The sequence below is a fragment of the Prionailurus bengalensis genome, chromosome B1 (genome assembly GCF_016509475.1).
Source record: "Prionailurus bengalensis isolate Pbe53 chromosome B1, Fcat_Pben_1.1_paternal_pri, whole genome shotgun sequence".
In the NCBI taxonomy this organism is placed as follows: Eukaryota; Metazoa; Chordata; class Mammalia; order Carnivora; family Felidae; genus Prionailurus; species Prionailurus bengalensis.
Window position 1 is genome coordinate 526,998 of NC_057344.1, and position 17,666 is coordinate 544,663.

The 17,666-nt window shown below is 49.9% G+C and overlaps 1 protein-coding gene and 1 long non-coding RNA gene across 2 annotated transcripts in view; both read right to left on the reverse strand.

The window, feature by feature from the left end:
* Positions 1 to 14,500, reverse strand: part of LOC122469996 (testis development related protein) — a 40,029-nt gene extending 25,529 nt beyond the window's left edge. The window contains exons 1-2 of the mRNA XM_043557180.1: positions 14,452 to 14,500; positions 13,415 to 13,607 (exon numbers count right to left, since the gene is read on the reverse strand). Of these exons, the coding sequence (XP_043413115.1) occupies positions 13,415 to 13,522 (108 nt within the window). The 5' untranslated portion in view covers positions 13,523 to 13,607; positions 14,452 to 14,500. The remainder of the gene's footprint in view (positions 1 to 13,414; positions 13,608 to 14,451) is intronic.
* On the reverse strand, positions 11,710 to 13,394 carry LOC122470008. The gene is made up of 2 exons (XR_006293796.1): positions 12,975 to 13,394; positions 11,710 to 12,792 (listed from the first exon to the last, which is right to left on the reverse strand). It is a non-coding gene; the product is annotated as an uncharacterized LOC122470008 (long non-coding RNA).
* Positions 14,501 to 17,666: the final 3,166 nt, after the last annotated feature.

Sequence of the window (17,666 nt, forward strand, 5' to 3'; positions counted from 1 at the left end):
CTTGCATTACTCTACTTGTCTGGTAGGGTGATCGCCCAATGGGGCGGAGGACGGGATCTGCTGTAGGTCCCAAGTCATCCAGGCCTCTGAAGGCTCAGATCCAAGTGCACTGCTTTCCCCCAAGGCCCCCAGACACAGTGAGCTCCTGTCAGTGCCGCACTAGGGCACGGCCCTCAGGGGTGTGGAAGACAAGAACAAAGATAAAAATTCAAGAGGATGAGAGGAAAATCCATACCCCAAAATATTTGCAAAAGACAAACCTGATAAAGGACCACTGTCCAAAATATATAAAGAATTCTTAACACTCAACAGTAAGAAAATGAAAACCGAATTTAAAAATGGGTCCAAAAGACTTACACAAACATTTCATCAAAGAAAATATACAGACTTAAGACCGAAGGGGTGAATTCCTATTTGTCATACAAAAACAGGTCTGTTTTCCACTTTTTTTGTTGTTTATTTATTTGAAAGAGAAAGCATGAGCAGGGGAGAGGGGCAGAGGGAGACACAGAGACAGAGAGAGAGAGAGGATGAATCCCAAGCAGGCTCCACGCTCAGCACAGAGCCGGACATGGGGCCTGATCCCAAGACACGTGAGATCATGACCTGAGCTGAAATCGAGGCAGATGCTTAACCCAATGAGCCACCCAGGCGCCCCTGTCCTCCACTGCCGTGAGCAAACACGGTAATGTGGAACACGGCTGTAACTGGCATCCGGTCTTAGGGAAGCCGTCTATGCTCATCAAAAGCAGAGGGTACGTGGTACATTGATTTCAGAAAAAAAACTAAGCACTAACTAAAGATATACAGATGGTGAATGAACGCAGGAAAAGATCAAGTATCTTACGTCATCAAGGAACTGAAATGACAGCAACGCGCCACCATTATACAACCGTCACAGCGGCCAAAATGCAAAGCACTCTGACAGCACCAAGTGCTGACAAAGACATGCAGAAACAGGAACTCTCACTCAATGTGACGTGGGAACAAAGGCAGAAGGAAGTGGCAGGTAGAAGGAAATGTCCTCATAACCTGCAGCCCACTGACAGACACTGGAGGCAGGCAGAGTTTCTCCAGGACTCCCTCCCTCCTGACCTAATGCTAATGCTTTGCTGGAGGGAAATACCCTAGCCTGACTATGGCCGGGCCTCCAGTATCCGGGAGTCTTTAGCATATGAAAGTCTCACTGGAAACCTCCCCTGGACCTCACCTCTCCCAGCCCCAGGGTAAATAACCAGTCTCTCCTCAGGGTCCCAGGGCGGCTCTTCCTGCCCACAGGTCCCGTCCCTGTGCTTTCATAAAGTCACCTTTTTACACCAAAGACATCTTCCCGAATGCTTTCTTGGCCGTTGGCTCTGGACCCCACAGACCCCACTGTCACCCCCAAAAGACCTCATCAGTTTCAGTAGAGAGTAAGTGGCATGAAAAGAGGGTGAAAGAACAAATTTTTAATGGATTTAAAACAACCGGTAATGTATTGGGGGGGGGGGGGGGAGTTAAATCCTTATTTATACAACAGACAGGAAAATAAAGTCCACAGAGGTGAAAGACTTACTCCTTTTAAATGAAGCCATAAAGGAACTGGAAGAAACCTGATTTCAAGGAAGGAAATGCCTTTCTAAGCATAAAAGCAAGAAGGAAAAAACAAAAAGAAATACAGAGATTTTATCACTTTCAAAGTTCTTAAAGAAATCATTTACCTATCTTGATAAAATGTCTAATTTGAAATCCATGTGTATTTATAACACATCAAATATTGGGTGTGGTAGACTAAAAAATATTTGGTCTCTGTCCCAGTTTCCTGGCACAAAGCTTCCTGGGAATTCACAGCCTTTTGTATGCCGATGCAGGACTGGAGAGGGGGCCAAGGAGCCCCGGTGTGGGGCTGGCCACCAGAAAAGCCAACCCCTGCACCACTTGCAGCCCCCCCTTCCCTTCCCCTGACCTCTGGGTAGGAGCGCCCTGGAAACTGGCCAGTGGTTTAATTGATCAGGCCCCAGGAACAGAACCTCCATAAAATCTCCTAAATGGCAGGGCTCTGGGAGACTCCCAGGGTGGTGACCACACTCCTGTGCTAGGAGGCCGGCCTGTCCACAGGGGGCAAGGTAGCTCTGGACCCCCGCCCCCCACCGCCCCTGCAACATACACACACCCTGCCCGTGCACCTCTTCCCTGTGCTTGTTCCTGAGTTCTATCCCTAATAATGAATAAGAGTGAATAAGTTTACTTAAATATAAATAGAGTAAGACACATGCACCTGTATCCTCACTGCATCATTACTTACAAGAGTCAAGCTACAGAAGCAGCCCAAGTGTCCACTGATTGATGAACACATAAAGGAGATATCGTGCATGTACACACACATACACAGGAGTATTATTCAGCTATTTAAAAAAAAAAGAATGAAATCTCACCAGTTCCAACAACATGGATGAACTATAGCATATTACACTAAGTGAGATAAGTCAGATAGAGAACAAATACCATATGATTTTACCTCTATGTGGAATCTAAAAAAAAAAAAAAAAAGAAAGAACAAACAAAACAAAAACAGACTCCTAGATACAAAGAACTATCTGGTGGTTGCGGGGGGGGGGGGGGGGCGGGGGGGTAGTGGGGGGGGCATGAGCAAAACAGGGGAAGGGATAAAAGGTACAGACTTCCAGTTATAGATTAATTAAGAGGACAGCACAGGGGATACAGCCAGTAACACTGTAACAACTCCGCACGGTGACAGCTGGGAGCTCCATTCACAGTGGGGGTCACTTCCCAATGCACAGAAAGGTTGAGTCAGTATATGGTACACCAGAAACTAGTGTAATATTTTATATCGACTGCACGTCAATAAAATACAAATAGAGGTTAGCAAACAATGGCCCGCAGACCAACCCAGGTGTTTTTATACATAAAGTTTCACTGGAACACCCACACTCATTCGTTTACATATTCAATGGCTGTCTGTCTGCCACAAGGGCAAAGCTGAGAAGGGACCGAGACCATCTTGCCCACAGACAAGCTTAAACTATTTACTATGTGCCCTTTACAGTAAGGGAGGGTTCGGGACACAGAATGACTATTTGCTTCAGGTCGCAAAATTCTAGAAACACCTGGGACCCAGATCTGCCTGCCCACTCTTGGCCGGGGACTTTGTCAACACACCTGGCTACCCACTCCCTTTTCCCTGGTTCCAACTTACGGACCGATGAATTCGGGCTTCTGAACGGAGCCACTGCCGCAGATTTCCCAGAGTGCTACCAAAGATGAGCACTCGGCCTCTGCCCCTCATCACGTCACCTGCCAGACTCTTCAGTCTGAGGTCAGACGTGCCCCCTACCGCCCCCAAAGCCACAGGTGACATCTCTGTCCTGCTCCCTCCAGCCGCCCTTCAGCCCTTGACCCTCATCTCCCAAGGCACAGGCTCACTGACCAGCTCATTCCCCTTCAATCTAAAATTCAGGCTCTGATTTCGCATCTGAACAGCTACGCTGGGATCCTTCCTGTTTTATCCGCACCCGCCCCCCACTCCCTCCTCCCTCCTCCGGAGACATGTATTCTTTGTAAAGTATCGTGACTGTTTGTCTAAACTCCTGCACGAGGCTTCGGCAGCCCTCCCCCCCTCCCTCCTTCCCTGGTACACACCTCCGTGCCAACTAACCGGCACTGGGGGGCCTCGGTCGGTACCCTGAGGCCAGAGGAACTCCTACCCTCCTACTCAAACAACGCAGTGAGTGATGAAGTGAGGAGAGGGGTGGATGCAGAAGAGCGTGGGTGTCTATGACAGTTCTCTTCCCACCCTGTTCCAGCACTTTCCACCAGAGAGGGCCGCTGACCCCCACACAACACTTCTATCAGTACACTCGTTATTACAAAACATCAGGACAGCAAAAAGTAAAACGATACTATGAGGTTTGCTACGTTGGAATTTGAGCCAGAACACAATTTCATCAGTTCCTAGGCACTGATCTCTGAAGTCCTAAAATTTTCCTTTATGTAAAATACCAATATTTGGGAGAGGGGAAGGGAAAAGTATATCAATATTTGCAAAACGAAAAATGATATCACAAGTTTATGATATCCTAATAAGGTAAGAGAAACAGTGTAGCAAAAAAATATAAACTTGGGGTGCCTGGCAGGCTCAGTCTGTAGAGCAAGCAACTCTGAATCTCAGGGTCATGAGTTCAAGCCCCATGTTGAGCATGGAACCTACTCAAAAAATATATATATACGTGTATATATATGCATGTACGTATACATACACATGGACACAAATATCTGTACACACACACACACACACACACACACAGAGGAATCAGCAGTCAAATTCCTGTTAGTGACTACATAACTCCACACGAGTTTCCTCAAATGTAAAATGTTGTGGATTGTCATCATTTGAGGTAGGGCTGCGGTAAAAGTGGCCTTGAACGCTGAAATTAGCAGCTACTAAATCCCTGTTCTTGGGGGAAATACAGGGCCAGGTTTCTGTGAGCCTCTGGCCACATCGCCATCGATCAATCACTACATAACCTTGTTTTATGTGTTTCTGTATAAAGACCTCTTATTTAGTATATCTTGATTCATTACCACTGAGCTAACAGCCCACACACGGTAACCCACACCTAGGCAAAAGCTTACTTCACATGTGTTTTCTCTGTAAGGCACATCACGGCCTTCTTGCCCTCAGGAACATCAGACGGCACTTTAGGGCTAAGCAAACTCACCAATAAAAAATAAACACGAAAACGAGGCACCAAAAAGACCGCAGAAAGGACACCTGTTAGCAGTGCGAGCGCTGGACCAAGAAGGCCGAGCAGCGCCCGGTCAGCCTCTGCGTGTGCGCAGGACACGGCCATGACAGCCAGGACTGGCGCTGGGGGCCCGAATACAGTTCAGTGAGGAGGGGAGTCTGCAAATAACAAGGGCTGCGTGTGCCCACTTCTCAGGGCCACTGTGAGGATCTGCAGTGACACATGTTAAGTGTCACCGCAGTGTCTGGCACTCGGTGGGAACCGAGACAGGGTCACTTACTTTAGAAACCATCCCTACTGAGGAAGGAACCCCACTTACTATACATCACAGCAAGCACTCACAAGAGGGTTCAAAGTGCCTTTCAAACAGGAGAACCAATTCACATCAGCCACTCAGTTCCGACGAGAAGAGTTCCGCACAGAGTGACGCCCTCCCGTCCACCCCGTTAGGTTTCTTCCCTTAACACACACCTGTTACCGTCGCGCAAGGTGAAAAGCCCACATCGGGGCCCCACGGGACAGGTGCTGCCTGTTCTCCTCCTACCCTGCCTGCTGGGGTCCCTCGTCCACTTCCGAGATGGACAGAAGTGAGAAGAGCCAGTCTTTCCTCAGACTAGACTTCTGGGAGAAGAAACTCTGTTATCTGACCATCCACAGCTCTCAGACCAAGAAGAACTCCCTCGATGTGGGATGCATGACCAGACAGGGAAACAACAGTCTACAAAGTGCTCGTCGCTGTCCCTGGTCTGGATCTTGATTGGTTTTCAAACAGGTGAAGGCCCTCCTGAGTTTCATTTGGTCTTTGGCTTTTAATCCTATAACCGGGGCTGATGAGCCCCTATTCGTACACCCAAGCCCCAAACCCCAACCCCACACATAAGGCAAAGAAGGCCACGCTTCCCACCAGATGACCCAATAAAGGCAGGATAAATACCTCACCACTGGCCTCGTGGGGTCACCTACCAAGGAAGGGCTCAGTGAGGTGAGATGCCCTCAGAGCAGGAGACGTGAGCGGGACTCTGTTCAGTGACTCCCGGTCTGTCACGGAAACCCGCACCGTCCGACGCAAATGTGACAAGGAGTGGCGATTTTTCCAGAATATTCCGAGTCATGCTGCCTTAGACTCTACTAAAAACCAGTGAAAGTAAACTTATCGATCAGGATATTAAACTCCTGGAGTAACAATTTTCATCTAAATTCTTAACCTTAGCATCTCCTGGTGAACATTATGCAGCAGTGTGCTGGGGCCTGGGAGAGACAGACATCGAGCACGCACGGCTCTGTCCTCACCTCGCTCACTGTGCCGAAGGACAGGGCCGTGGGCCTCATCCGGTGCCGGGCAGGCCAGGCACGCACAAGAACCCACAGACCCTCTAGGATGAGCCCACCTGAATCTGGGAGAGTTCTGGGGCTGCACTGTGCCTTCAAAACCCCAGCTAAACACAGTGAGGGTGCAGAGGACGGACACAGGCTAGCACAGCTGAGGAACTGCATTTGTAAGTATCTAAAGGTTTGTTTTTTTGTAATGTTTGTTTATTTTGAGAGAGAGAGAAAGCATGAACACAGGGGAGGGGCAGAGTGAGAGAGGGAATGGGGGGGGGGAGAGTGAGAGAGTGAGAGTGAGAGAGTGAGAGAGAGAGAGAGTGAGAGAGAGAGAGAGAGAGAGAGAGAATCCCAAGCAGGCTCTGCATTATGTGGGGCTCGATCCCATAAACTGAACCGAAATCAAGAGTAGGATGTGTTATCAATTGAGTGACCCAGATGCCCCTAAATGTCAGCTTAAAAACAGATACTCAACTCAGCTATTGGAAAACTTTTCAGCGTGTTTGGAACAACCTGGATAAATGGTTTACTTTTTCAACTTAGAATTTTATAGTATCTAAATATTTATCAAGTATTTCTGATGAAAAGTTAGCATCCAAATTGAACATGCTGGTAAGTATAAAATGCATATCAGATTTCAAAGACTTAGTATGGGAAAGAAAAATCTCATTCACAAATTTTTATATTGTTTACATACTGATATAATTAATATTTTAGACACACCGAATTTTGAAAATTACACCAAAATTGATTTCACCTTTTTTTAAAAAAACTTTAACATGGTTACTAGAAAAGTTTTGCATTATATTTCTGTTAAGGCAGCACCAAAGTGAAAGAATCCTCAACTCTTTTTTTAAGATGGGTTAACTCAGGGGCACCTGGGTGTTTCAGTAAGTTGAGCGCCCAACTCTAGATTTCCGCTCAGGTCATGATCTCACAGTTCGTGGGTTCTGGGTTCGAGTCCCACACGGAGCTCTGCACTGACAGAGCAGAGACCGCTTGGGATTCTCTCTCTCCCTCTCTCTCTGCCCTTCCCCCACTCTTGTGTGCACGCTCTCTACCTCAAAAATAAACTTTAAAAAAATTTAAAACAATGAGTTAACCAAATGAATGTAGGGAGAGGGACTGCTTTACCTACAACCTTTCTTCTCTTCCTTCTTTTCTAACTCTGCCTTTTCTTCCCCTTCCCACACATAATTCTCAGTTACTTATATTTGACAAAAGTTAGCTCATATGAGTGTCCAATATGTCAACCCTACAAAGAAGTATCTGCTTCCCCCCAAATGAATCTGTATCTAAAAATGAATCAGGGGCGCCTGGGTGGCTCAGTCTGTTAAGCAGCCAACTTGAGCTCAGGTCATGATCTCATGGTTCGTGGGTTCGAGCCCCACATCAGGCTCTGTGCTGACAACTCGGAGCCTGTCTTTTGGATTCTGTGTCTCCCTCTGTCTCTGCCCCTCCCCTGCTCTTGCTCTGTCTCTAAGATAAATAAATGTTAAAAAAAATTAAAAAAATAAAAATGAATCCGATCTTCTGAGGCTGGGCAACTCCTATTTCTCCTTCCACGTCCAGTGAGAACACATCCTATTCTCGGATTCCCTCCCGACTTCGTTCTCTGCGCAGCATTTGTCAGTGGCGGTGTCCCTTGAAAACCCTGTGCCCACACCGTTCATTTCACAAGTACTGACTGACGCACACCAGCTAGGTGCCCGGCACTTTTGTTGGCATTAGGGACACAGCAGCAGACCTGAAGTCCTTTCTCTGTGGAGGTGCTGTCTAGATTCTAGAGGGCTCTAGGAGACAATAAGTAAAATGCAACAAGTCTCCATCGTGAGCACAAAGGCAGCTGTCCTGGCATGTAGAATCACACCTTCCCACCCTGTCAATCTGCGCCCCACCAGCTGAATTGATGTGCACAAGCCCATCTGAGTGCTAACAAATGTTCTCAGACCTGGAGAGAGGGCTCAGATGAGCCTGACTGAGGCTTGGTCAAGAAGAGTCTTTTTTTTTTTTTTTTTTAATATTTATTTATTTTCAGAGAGAGAGAAAGCAGGGCAGGGGCAGAGAGAGGGAGAGAGAGAATCTCAAGCAGGCTCTGCACTGTCAGCACAGAGCCCGACATGAGGCTCGATCCCAGAACCCATGAACTGTGAGATCATGACCTGAGCTGAAATCAGGAGTCGGATGCTTAACCGACTCGGCCAGCCAGGAGTCCCCGCATGGAGAATCTCTGTCACCACCCACTAGCTATATGGCCTTTCTAGATCACCTTCCTGCTGTGACTGGCCTCTCCATCTGCAAACGTTCGCACTACCCATGTCAAGGCCTTAACACAACAGATGACAAATGCTGGTGTTACTGCACCCTTGTCCCAATTTTTCAGTTCAAAAACAAAACTGGAGCTTGGCTAGGTCAAGTAGCTTGTCCAAGGTCACCTGGCGAACAAACGGCAGAGGAAGACTCAAGCAAAGTACGTCAGAAACCAGGGTCCAAATCTGAAATAACAGGCTACATTTTCATGGAAACGCAATTACTCTGACTATAGCTTAACGTATCTGATGATGTGGTGGCAGGACTGGTGAGGAAGTTCTCACAAGCTAAATAAGTTCTCTCTTATTTAGGCTTGTAACCATATGAAAAGCTTTTTAATATTATCCATGAGAAAAATATTAAAACCCAATTAAGATACCACTTTTCTAGGCTCCCGGGTGGCTCAGTCAGTTAAGTGTCAGATCCTCGGTTTCGGTTCACGTCATGACCTCACAGTTCATGAGTCCACGCTGAAAGTGCACAGCCTGCTTGGGATTCTCCCTTTCTCCCCCACTCTCTGTTCCTCCCCTGCTCACGCTCTCACTCTCTCGCTTTCTCTCTTTCAAAATAAATAAATAAACTTAAAAAAAAAAGATACCACTTTTCACCCATCAGGTCTAAAACTTTGCAAACACTGCCCTATACCGTACTGACAGCCTCTCGTGACAGGTTGGGCCGCGCACGGCCGACATGCATCCACGCGGCCTCTTTGGGAGAGCAATTTAGAGGCAGCCACCAAATCACAGAAGCATATGCCCCCGGACTCAGTAGCTCCACTTTTAGAAACGTAACCTCAGACACGTGAAATGACTCACGCTGCGTGTTGTAACAGAAAGGGACTAGAAATAACCTCCTAAAGGTCATCTACAGAGGACTGCTTTCTTCAAAGTCAACACAGCCAGGGGCGACTGGGTGGTGTAGGTGGTTAAGCATCTGACTTCGGCTCAGGTCATGATCTCACAGTTCGTGAGTTTGAGTCCTACATTGGGATCTCTGCTGTCAGCACAGAGCCTGGAGCCTGCTTCAGATCCTCTGTCCCCCTCTCTCTCTGCCCCTCCCCTGCTTGGTCGTTGCTCTCTTGCTCTCCAAAATAAACACTTTTTAAAAGTAAAACCTTTAAAATAAAATAAAGGCATTAACTTAAAGCTAGCTAAATCGCTTTGCAGCCCAGCTCAAAGCAACCCAAGAATGGTCTAAACTCCCACAGTGTAGTATCGCTCCGAGCCCCCCTCTCTGCTACTGCATAAAACTGACAGGCAGGGATTTCAGGAAAGGCTCAGCCTCCACGTCCATCAGGAGAGGTCCAATAAGGAGCACCTGGGTGGCTTGGTCGGTCAAGCGTCCAACTCTCGATTTCAGCTCAGGTCATGATCCCAGGGTCCTGAGATCGAGCCCCATGTCAAGCCCCGACTCTGGGCATGGAGCCTGCTTAGGATTGACTCTCCCTCCCCCCCTCCCTCCCTCCCTCCCTCTTTCTCTCTCTCTCCCCCCCTCTGCCCCGCTGATGCACTCTCTAAGAAAAAAATGCAGCCTTAAAAATGAGATTGTTTTCAGCCACTGCACCTAAACAGGAAGTGCTCCATGAGACACACATTACTGAGGGAACAATTCAAGATGCAGAAAGATGTTTACAGTAGGAAATGTGTTTGTGTGTGTGCACAAATATTTCTCATGGATAGCTATACAAAAAGAAGTGACGATACTTCCTATGGGAAGGTGGGAAGAAGAGCTAACATGGAATATGCAGAAATCTCTCCCTATATGCATAGCAGGCTTTTAAAAATAAACATTAGACTCATCAAAGCTTGTCTCTCTTTCTTGCTGGGATGAGCACTGGGTGTTATATGCAGGGGAGACTCACTGGATTCTACTCCTGAAATCATTATTGCGCTATGTGCTAACTAACTTGATGCAAGTTAAAAAAAATACATTATTAAAAAAGAAACTCGTCTCTCCTTATTAAATGACTGCACTGAAGAACTCGCTTTATAAACCTTAACTGTATTCTAATGCAAAACAGCCTGCGTTCAGGACAATAAAGGCCAAGGCGCAAAGAACTGCTCAAAGTTTTTTTCTACGGTGTAAAAACTAACAGGCTTTACTCGACTCCAAGTACTGATTTTGAAGGCCTCAAATCTCAAACTTATTAAAACTTAACATTAAGCTATTGTTTTCTTTTTACACAAAACGCGGATTATAGCCGCATGACCTGATTTTCCAGAGAGGAATGCTAACACCTTCTAGAGTGAGGCCAGCACTCCTAGCCCGCACTCTGCCACCCAGCAGCCGGGAAGAGCTTGCACCAGCTTCCTGCTCGGGAGACGCCCTGTCCACAATCCCCGGCCCCGCGCCACCGACCCCAGGCCACCAACGGGCCCTCCCCCCCCCACCACCCTGCCACGATCCCCCAGTCTCTCCTGCCTGGAATTCCCATGTTTGGAGGCAGAAGTGCTACAGTAGACTGGCCTTCAATTTTCACATTTCATCCTAAGAAGAGCTGGCTTTGGGACAAACCCTCCTGCAGCAACTAACTGTGGAGTGGGACTGACCCATCACGAGTAAACACGGCTCTGTTTTCTGGAGCAAAGAGTTTCCACACATCAAACCACACATACACTTGATAAAGTAACACAACAGCCCAGTCACCTCTCACCCCTAGAAGAGGACACGGGACAAAACCCAGGTGACTCTGGGTGTGGCCATGACTTCTGAGATGTTACATGAAAGACACAATCCATGAAAAAAATAACTGACAACCTGGACTACATTAAAACCAAAAACTTCTAAACACAATGAAATAAAATAAAAAATTTCTGCTCTGTGAAAGACATTGGCCAGAGAGGACGACAAACCACAGACTAGGAGAAAATATTGGAGAAAGACATCTCTGATAAAGGACCATTATCCAAAATACACAAAGAACTCTTCAACACCGACAGTAAGAAACAAGTAACCCAGTGAAGAAATGGTGCAGAAGACCGGACACCTCACCAAAGATGTACGGCGGACAAAGGCACGTGACAAGACGCACCACACCCTGTGTCATCAGGGAAACGCAAATTCAGACAAGGAGACGCCACCCACACCTGTGAGGACAGCCCAAACCCAGAGCACGGAGCACGCCAAGTGCTGGCGAACGACAACGCGGAGCAACGGAAGCTGTCCCTCTCCCGCTGTAGGTGACGCAGGGTGTCACAGCCACTCTGGAGGACAGTTCGGTGGTTTCTTACAAAACCGACAACGTCTTACTTACCCTACGACACAGCAATCCCACTCTTCAGTATTTAACCAAGTAAAACTTTATGTCCACACAAAAACATGCACCAAGGTATTTATAGCAAAGCATCTTTATTCATAACCGCCCAAAGTTGGAAGTGACCAGCGCACCCTTCAGTAGGTAGAGATAAACGATACAAGCACACAACGAAAATCACCTAGGGCTAAAAAGAAATGTGCTCCCAAGCCACGAAGAGACACGGAGGAGCCTTGAACACATATGGCTACATAAGTGTGTGTGCAAAGGCTCCGTCCTGGAGGATTCTAACTGTATGACATTCTGGAAAAGACAAAGCCACGGACACAACAGAAAAGACCAGCGGTTGTAAGGGAGGGATGAATAAGTAGACCAGGGAGGTTTTCAGGGTAGTGTGCACGGTACTCTAATGGCGGATGTATTTCATGTTACATTCGTCAAAATCCATCGGACGCACCCCAGCCAGAGTGAACTCCAATGCACAGCATGGACTCCGAGATCACCAGATCACGCAGGCCTCAGCGCTGGATACTGACTGTAACAAAAGGACCGTAGAGTGGGGGAGGGCTGAGCGTGTGTGGAGACAGGGAGTATATGCCAGCTCTGTCTTTTCCACTCAATTTTGCTGGGTACCTAAAGAATAAAGTTTACTAAAATACAAAAAAAAAAATACACTGTTAGCTAAGGTGACAATTCTGCAAGAAGAAAGAAAAGGGCTTTTACGATTAAGAGAAATGGGAGCAGAGAACATAGCAAGGTCAGCTTAAAGTTTTTGAGTTCCTCCAGAAAGAACGATACAGCAATAATTATTTCCAGTATAAACTAATTCTGCTGCCACTTAAAGCAACATGCAAATTCTCATCGTTATGTTCAGGAGGGTTGCTGCTTAGAGCAACCGTAAAAGTTTGCAATGAAAAAAGTCAGACGGAGCGCGGGCGCTCCATGACCAGAAAGTAAATGATGCGAGAGCAGCTAACTAGGAAGCGAGCCAGGTGCTGCATGAGACCCTCTCCGGGCGGGGGCGGGCACCCGACACCAGCAGCCGCCGGCAGCAGCCGCCGGCACGAGCCCCTTCAGGTCGCAGGCCAGGAAGACACAGTCCCGAGAACGTTCCCAGGTCCTCAGAAGACAGATACAGATCGTCGTGAACTTCCACAACAGCTTTAACAGCAGCAGGAGTTTCCAAACATTTAACAAAAAAAAAAAAGAAATTTTAGGACTACGTCATTAAAACAAACAAAAAAAGCTGAATTTCTGACCTAAATTTCATGAGACAAGGAAGAGAACTATGCACTGGAAAGGGGGGGGGAGGGGAACACATGTGTCACACACACAGGCCCCACCTGGGATCCTTTTAATTAAAAAATTCTAAACATTCCAAGCATATCTCCGAACTCGTAAGGCCAGCGGCTTTCGATCTTCTGCATGAAGGACACCTGCCCTCTTCCTCCAGGCAGGCAAAGGTTGAAGAGAAGGAAATACCCACTTCGCCGCGACCCCGGGGCAGGCCCCCACCGCCCCCCACCGCCCAGCGCGGCGACGGCAGCCTCCACTCTGCAGGAAGGCCAGCGCGCCGGGACCGGGGTGCTCCGGGGTGTGCGCGCCCCGCGCCCTCCCGCCCGGGTGTTGCCCTGGGGTGGGGGTGGGCGGGCGGCGAGCACCACAGCACCGGGGCCCCCGGACGAGCCCCGGATCCGAACGGGCCGCACGCCTCTCCCTCCGCACGGCTCCGGCCTCGCGCGCGCACCGCCTCCCCCCCCCCCCGCCCCGCCTCCTCCCCTACCTGCGCGGAGGCCGCGGAGGCGGCGGCGGGCGGCGGCCCCCCTTGCAGGCCGTCCTCGTCTTCGGGGGGCTCGTCCAGCAGCACCCGGCTCCGGCTCAGCTTCCACATGCTCCGAGGCGGCTCCGCGGTGCGTGCGTCGACGCGCGCCCCTCGTCGGCCGGCCCGCAGCGCGCGGACGTTCGGGCTGCGGCTCCTGCACGACCGGGACGCGGCGAGTGGGGCAGGGCGGGGCCGGGCGGCGGGGCCCGGCCCACCCCGCGGGGACCCGTCCCTCCCCGGGCCGCCTGAGCCCCCGCCCCCACCCCGGGCCAGGCCCAGGTCCACTGGGCACCGGGCTCCCCGCACCCAACCAGGCGCCCCCACCCCGGACCAGGCCGCTACCCGCCTACCCCCGCCGGCCTCCAACCCCTCCTTAAAGCCCCCCAACCGGAGGGCCCCGCCCCCGGGGGCCGGGCTCAGACCCCCAGGACCTAGCTCCCCCTCAGTCCAGCGAGGGTCCCGCCCCCTTCCCGCGCCCTCCGCAAGACCCCGCCCCTCGCAGCCTACGTCCCCCGGAGGTCTTCACCTCGGGCGCCCCCAAAACGACCAGCTTCATCCCGGGGTCATTCCTCCTGGCCCCCACTCATCTGGGACCGCTCCCGCTTAACTCCCACCCTGGTCCGACCCCCCACCCCCACCCCGGGTTGACATTCTTACTTCGGGGACCCCTCACCACCCAGTTTCATCCCGGCTACCCCCAGCCCTCACGGTCCCTTCTCAACCCGGGTCCTCCCTCAACCCGGGACCCCTTCACCCCGGCCCCTTCACCCCTGGCCAGACCGTCCCCCACCCCAGGCTGGCCTCCTCACCCCTCCCCGCACCCCTGATCTCGGCCCCCCTCACAGCCCGCACTCCTCACCCCTACCCCGTCTCCCACCCCGGGCCGACCCCTCACCCCGAGTTGACCCCCTTACCCTAGGACCCCCCACTCCGGGCCTCCCCTTCACCCCGAGCCCACTCCCTAGTCCCCGGAACCCCAACCCAGTCAGACCCCTCACCCCGGCCGTGGGGCGCGGCCAGGTCCGCCGGGCGGCGGCGCGGGGGCGGGGCCCCGGCGGCCGGCCTGCGGTCACCAAGGCAACGGCCGCCGGACGCGGGGCGGGCGCAGTGCGCATGCCCACTGCCCTCTGCCCGCCGGGCTTCCGCCCCCAAAAGGAAAGGCGGCGTGCGCGCTGCAGTGACCCCTGCGGGAGGACTCGGCCCCGGGGCGACTGCTGTCGACTTAGGAGCCCGGGGTCACAGGTGCCCCGGGGCGCGGCCGCGCCCAGGATTCGGCACGCGCGCAGGCCCACCCGGCGGCTCGAGTGACCTGCCTGCCCCCGCACCCACCCCATTCCGGCTCCGGCAGGTGCGCGCGGCCGCAGGTGCGCGCGGCCAGGCTAGCCGGGTCTGAGAGCCAACTGAAGCAGACCGCTGTGTGCAGGCGCAGGAGGGTACAGGAGGGGGGCGGCTTTAGAGGGATCCGTGCTGGGAGAGGTCCGGAAAAAGGCAGCAGAGTCAGCTAGACGTCTAGTAGCCTGGTCAGAGTCAAACAGCCCCTAGCCACTTTGGAACCCGCACAGGCCTTGGAGCAGCGCTCTGGGCCTCAGCTGACCTGCGTCCACACTGGCCCCTCGCGTTCACGAAGCCTGACTAGTCGGTGCTGCAGTTCTGGGGCAAAAAGAATGTGTCAATGATTTTCAGGGTTTCCTGACTATTGACAAACAAGAGGTGTGGATGTGCCAGACAGGGTGCAGGTTACAGACAACCACCTGAAGGTACTTTTACAGGCATCTTGACAGTCTAAAAAGTAACACTTTTTCTAAGCTAAGATAGGTCACAGTCACAGTCATAAGGAGTGTGACAGAACCCCCCCGCCTGGACCCCAACCTGGAGAGTCAGAGGACCCATTTGAAGCTGAGGAGTCCTTGCCCCTCCCATAAAGTCAGAAATCGGAGAGACACTTCACACATCTAAGAGTACAAAATGACTTTTATTTCCTGTCTCTGGAAAGAGTCAAACAATAAAATATACTCAACTCCATTGCAATCACAGAAGTGCAAATTGAGATGTCCAGCTGTCAACGAGCTAGAGAGTATGATGCTAAATAAGTCATCAGAGAAAGACAGTTACCTTATGATCTCACTCATATGTGGAATTTAAGAAACAAAACAAAGAAAAGAGAAACCAAGAAACAGATTCTTAACTCCAGAGAACACACTGCTGCTCACCAGAGAGCAGGTGGGTGGGGATGGGGAGACAGGTGATGCGGACAAGGGATGCACCTGTCGTGATGAGCACTGAGTAATGTACAGAATTATTCAATTTCAATATTATATGCCTGAAACTAACAACACTATGTTAATTATACTGGAATTAAAATTAAAAACTTAATTAAAAAGATACCCACCCATCAAAGTGGGTGTAACAAACATTTATAAAGACATATGTAGTGTTGGGAACAGTGTAGGGAAACCCTCATGGGCTGCTGGCAGCAGTGACAGTACAAAATTTTAGAAGGCAAGTTTGATCTATTTGCTAATAGCTATCAAAAGTTTAATGGGGCACCTAGGTGGCTCAGTTGGTTAAGCACTACCTCTTGGTCTCAGCTCAGGTCTTGATCTCAAGGTCATGAGTTCAAGCGCTGTGTTGGGCTCCACACTGGGTGTGGAGCCTAAGTAAAAATAAATAAATAAATAAATAAATAAAATATTAATATGCATACCCTCCTACCCAGCGTGTTTTCACACTAAATATACATTCATATATTACTTGAATAATTTACAAATATATTTCATAAAAGGAATCCAGAACCGTAAACACTATCTTAAGCTTCGTAACTTTACTACTCTAAAAATAATAATATAATCAAGGGCATCTTTTGGCTCTTTCAGAAGTGATTCGCAGCATTCTTTTAAATGGAAAGAGGGTCTGAATCTGTCTTTGGGGAAGGTCTGCAGGAGCCCTAAGAACAGACCCACTGGAGACAGGCATGCTGGCCCCTGTGGGGTTAGTGGTTAGGGTAGGGTCAGGGTTAGGGTTAGGGTCAGGGTTAGTGGTTAGGGTCAGGGTCAGGGTTAGGGTCAGGGTCGGGGTAAGGGTTAGGATTAGGGTTGGGGTTAGGGTCAGGGTCAGGTTTGGGGTAAGGGTTAGGGTTGGGGTCAGGGTTGGGGTAAGGGTCAGGGCCAGGGTTATGGTTGGGGTTGGGTCAGGGTCAGGGTTGGGATAACGATTAGGGTTTAGGGTTAGGATTAGGGTCAGGGTCATGGTTAACATCAGTGTCAGTGTTGGGGTAAGGGTCAGGGTTGTGTAAGGGTTAGTGTTAGGGTTGAGGTAGGTTTAGTGTTAGGGTTAGGTGTAGGGTTGGGGTAAGAGTTAGGTTTAATGTTAGGGTTGGGGTAAGGGTTAGGGTTAGTGTTGAAGGGGCCCTATTGCTGAGCAGCATAAGCCAAATTTTAAATAGCAGCCAGCTACCTGGAAAGCAAGACCATCTGGTAACCCAGAAATCCTCACATCCTCCATAAGTCTCGAGGATCATGAGATAAATAGTCACACACACAGACTCGCACCTACCCAAACCGACCCCAAAAGATCTCTGGACCCACCACACGCAAATATTTCAATCATATAAAACAACAGAACAGTACAGAATAACCAGCAGGTATTAAATTTAGGAACTCTTGCTTCCTTGACTAGATAAGAATGTTAGAATTTTACACACACACACACACACACACGCTTCTTCCAGCCAGGTCCAACCAGCTAGGCCTTTGGACTGGAAAGGCTGAAGAGTGCAATATGCATAGACAATGTGGCAATGCTTCTGGTATGAACTGTGAACACACTGCGAGTCTATACCCCAGGTCCCATGGGGTCCTGTCAAAATAAACACACTCCAAGCACAAACACTGATAAAAGTCAAACACCACAAAGCAGAGGTTACAAAACAAAGCCAGGATCCAAACACAGTCCTTTCAAGGACACTACAAACAAAACGTGGAAAACCAAGTCAGAACACTTCAACAAATAACCCAGATCCTTTTATTCATGCAAGAGGGGCCTGTGCTCAGAGCAGGGGCTTCCTTTCCGCGATATAGCCACATTTCTTTGCTTTGAAAATCTTCACTCTAAGTTACGCTGTAACCCCCTGCGAATCCAGGACAGTCTGGAAAAGAAGGCCAGACTTACTAAATAAAAAATGCTAAATTCCAGTTTATTTTAAACAGCATTCGTG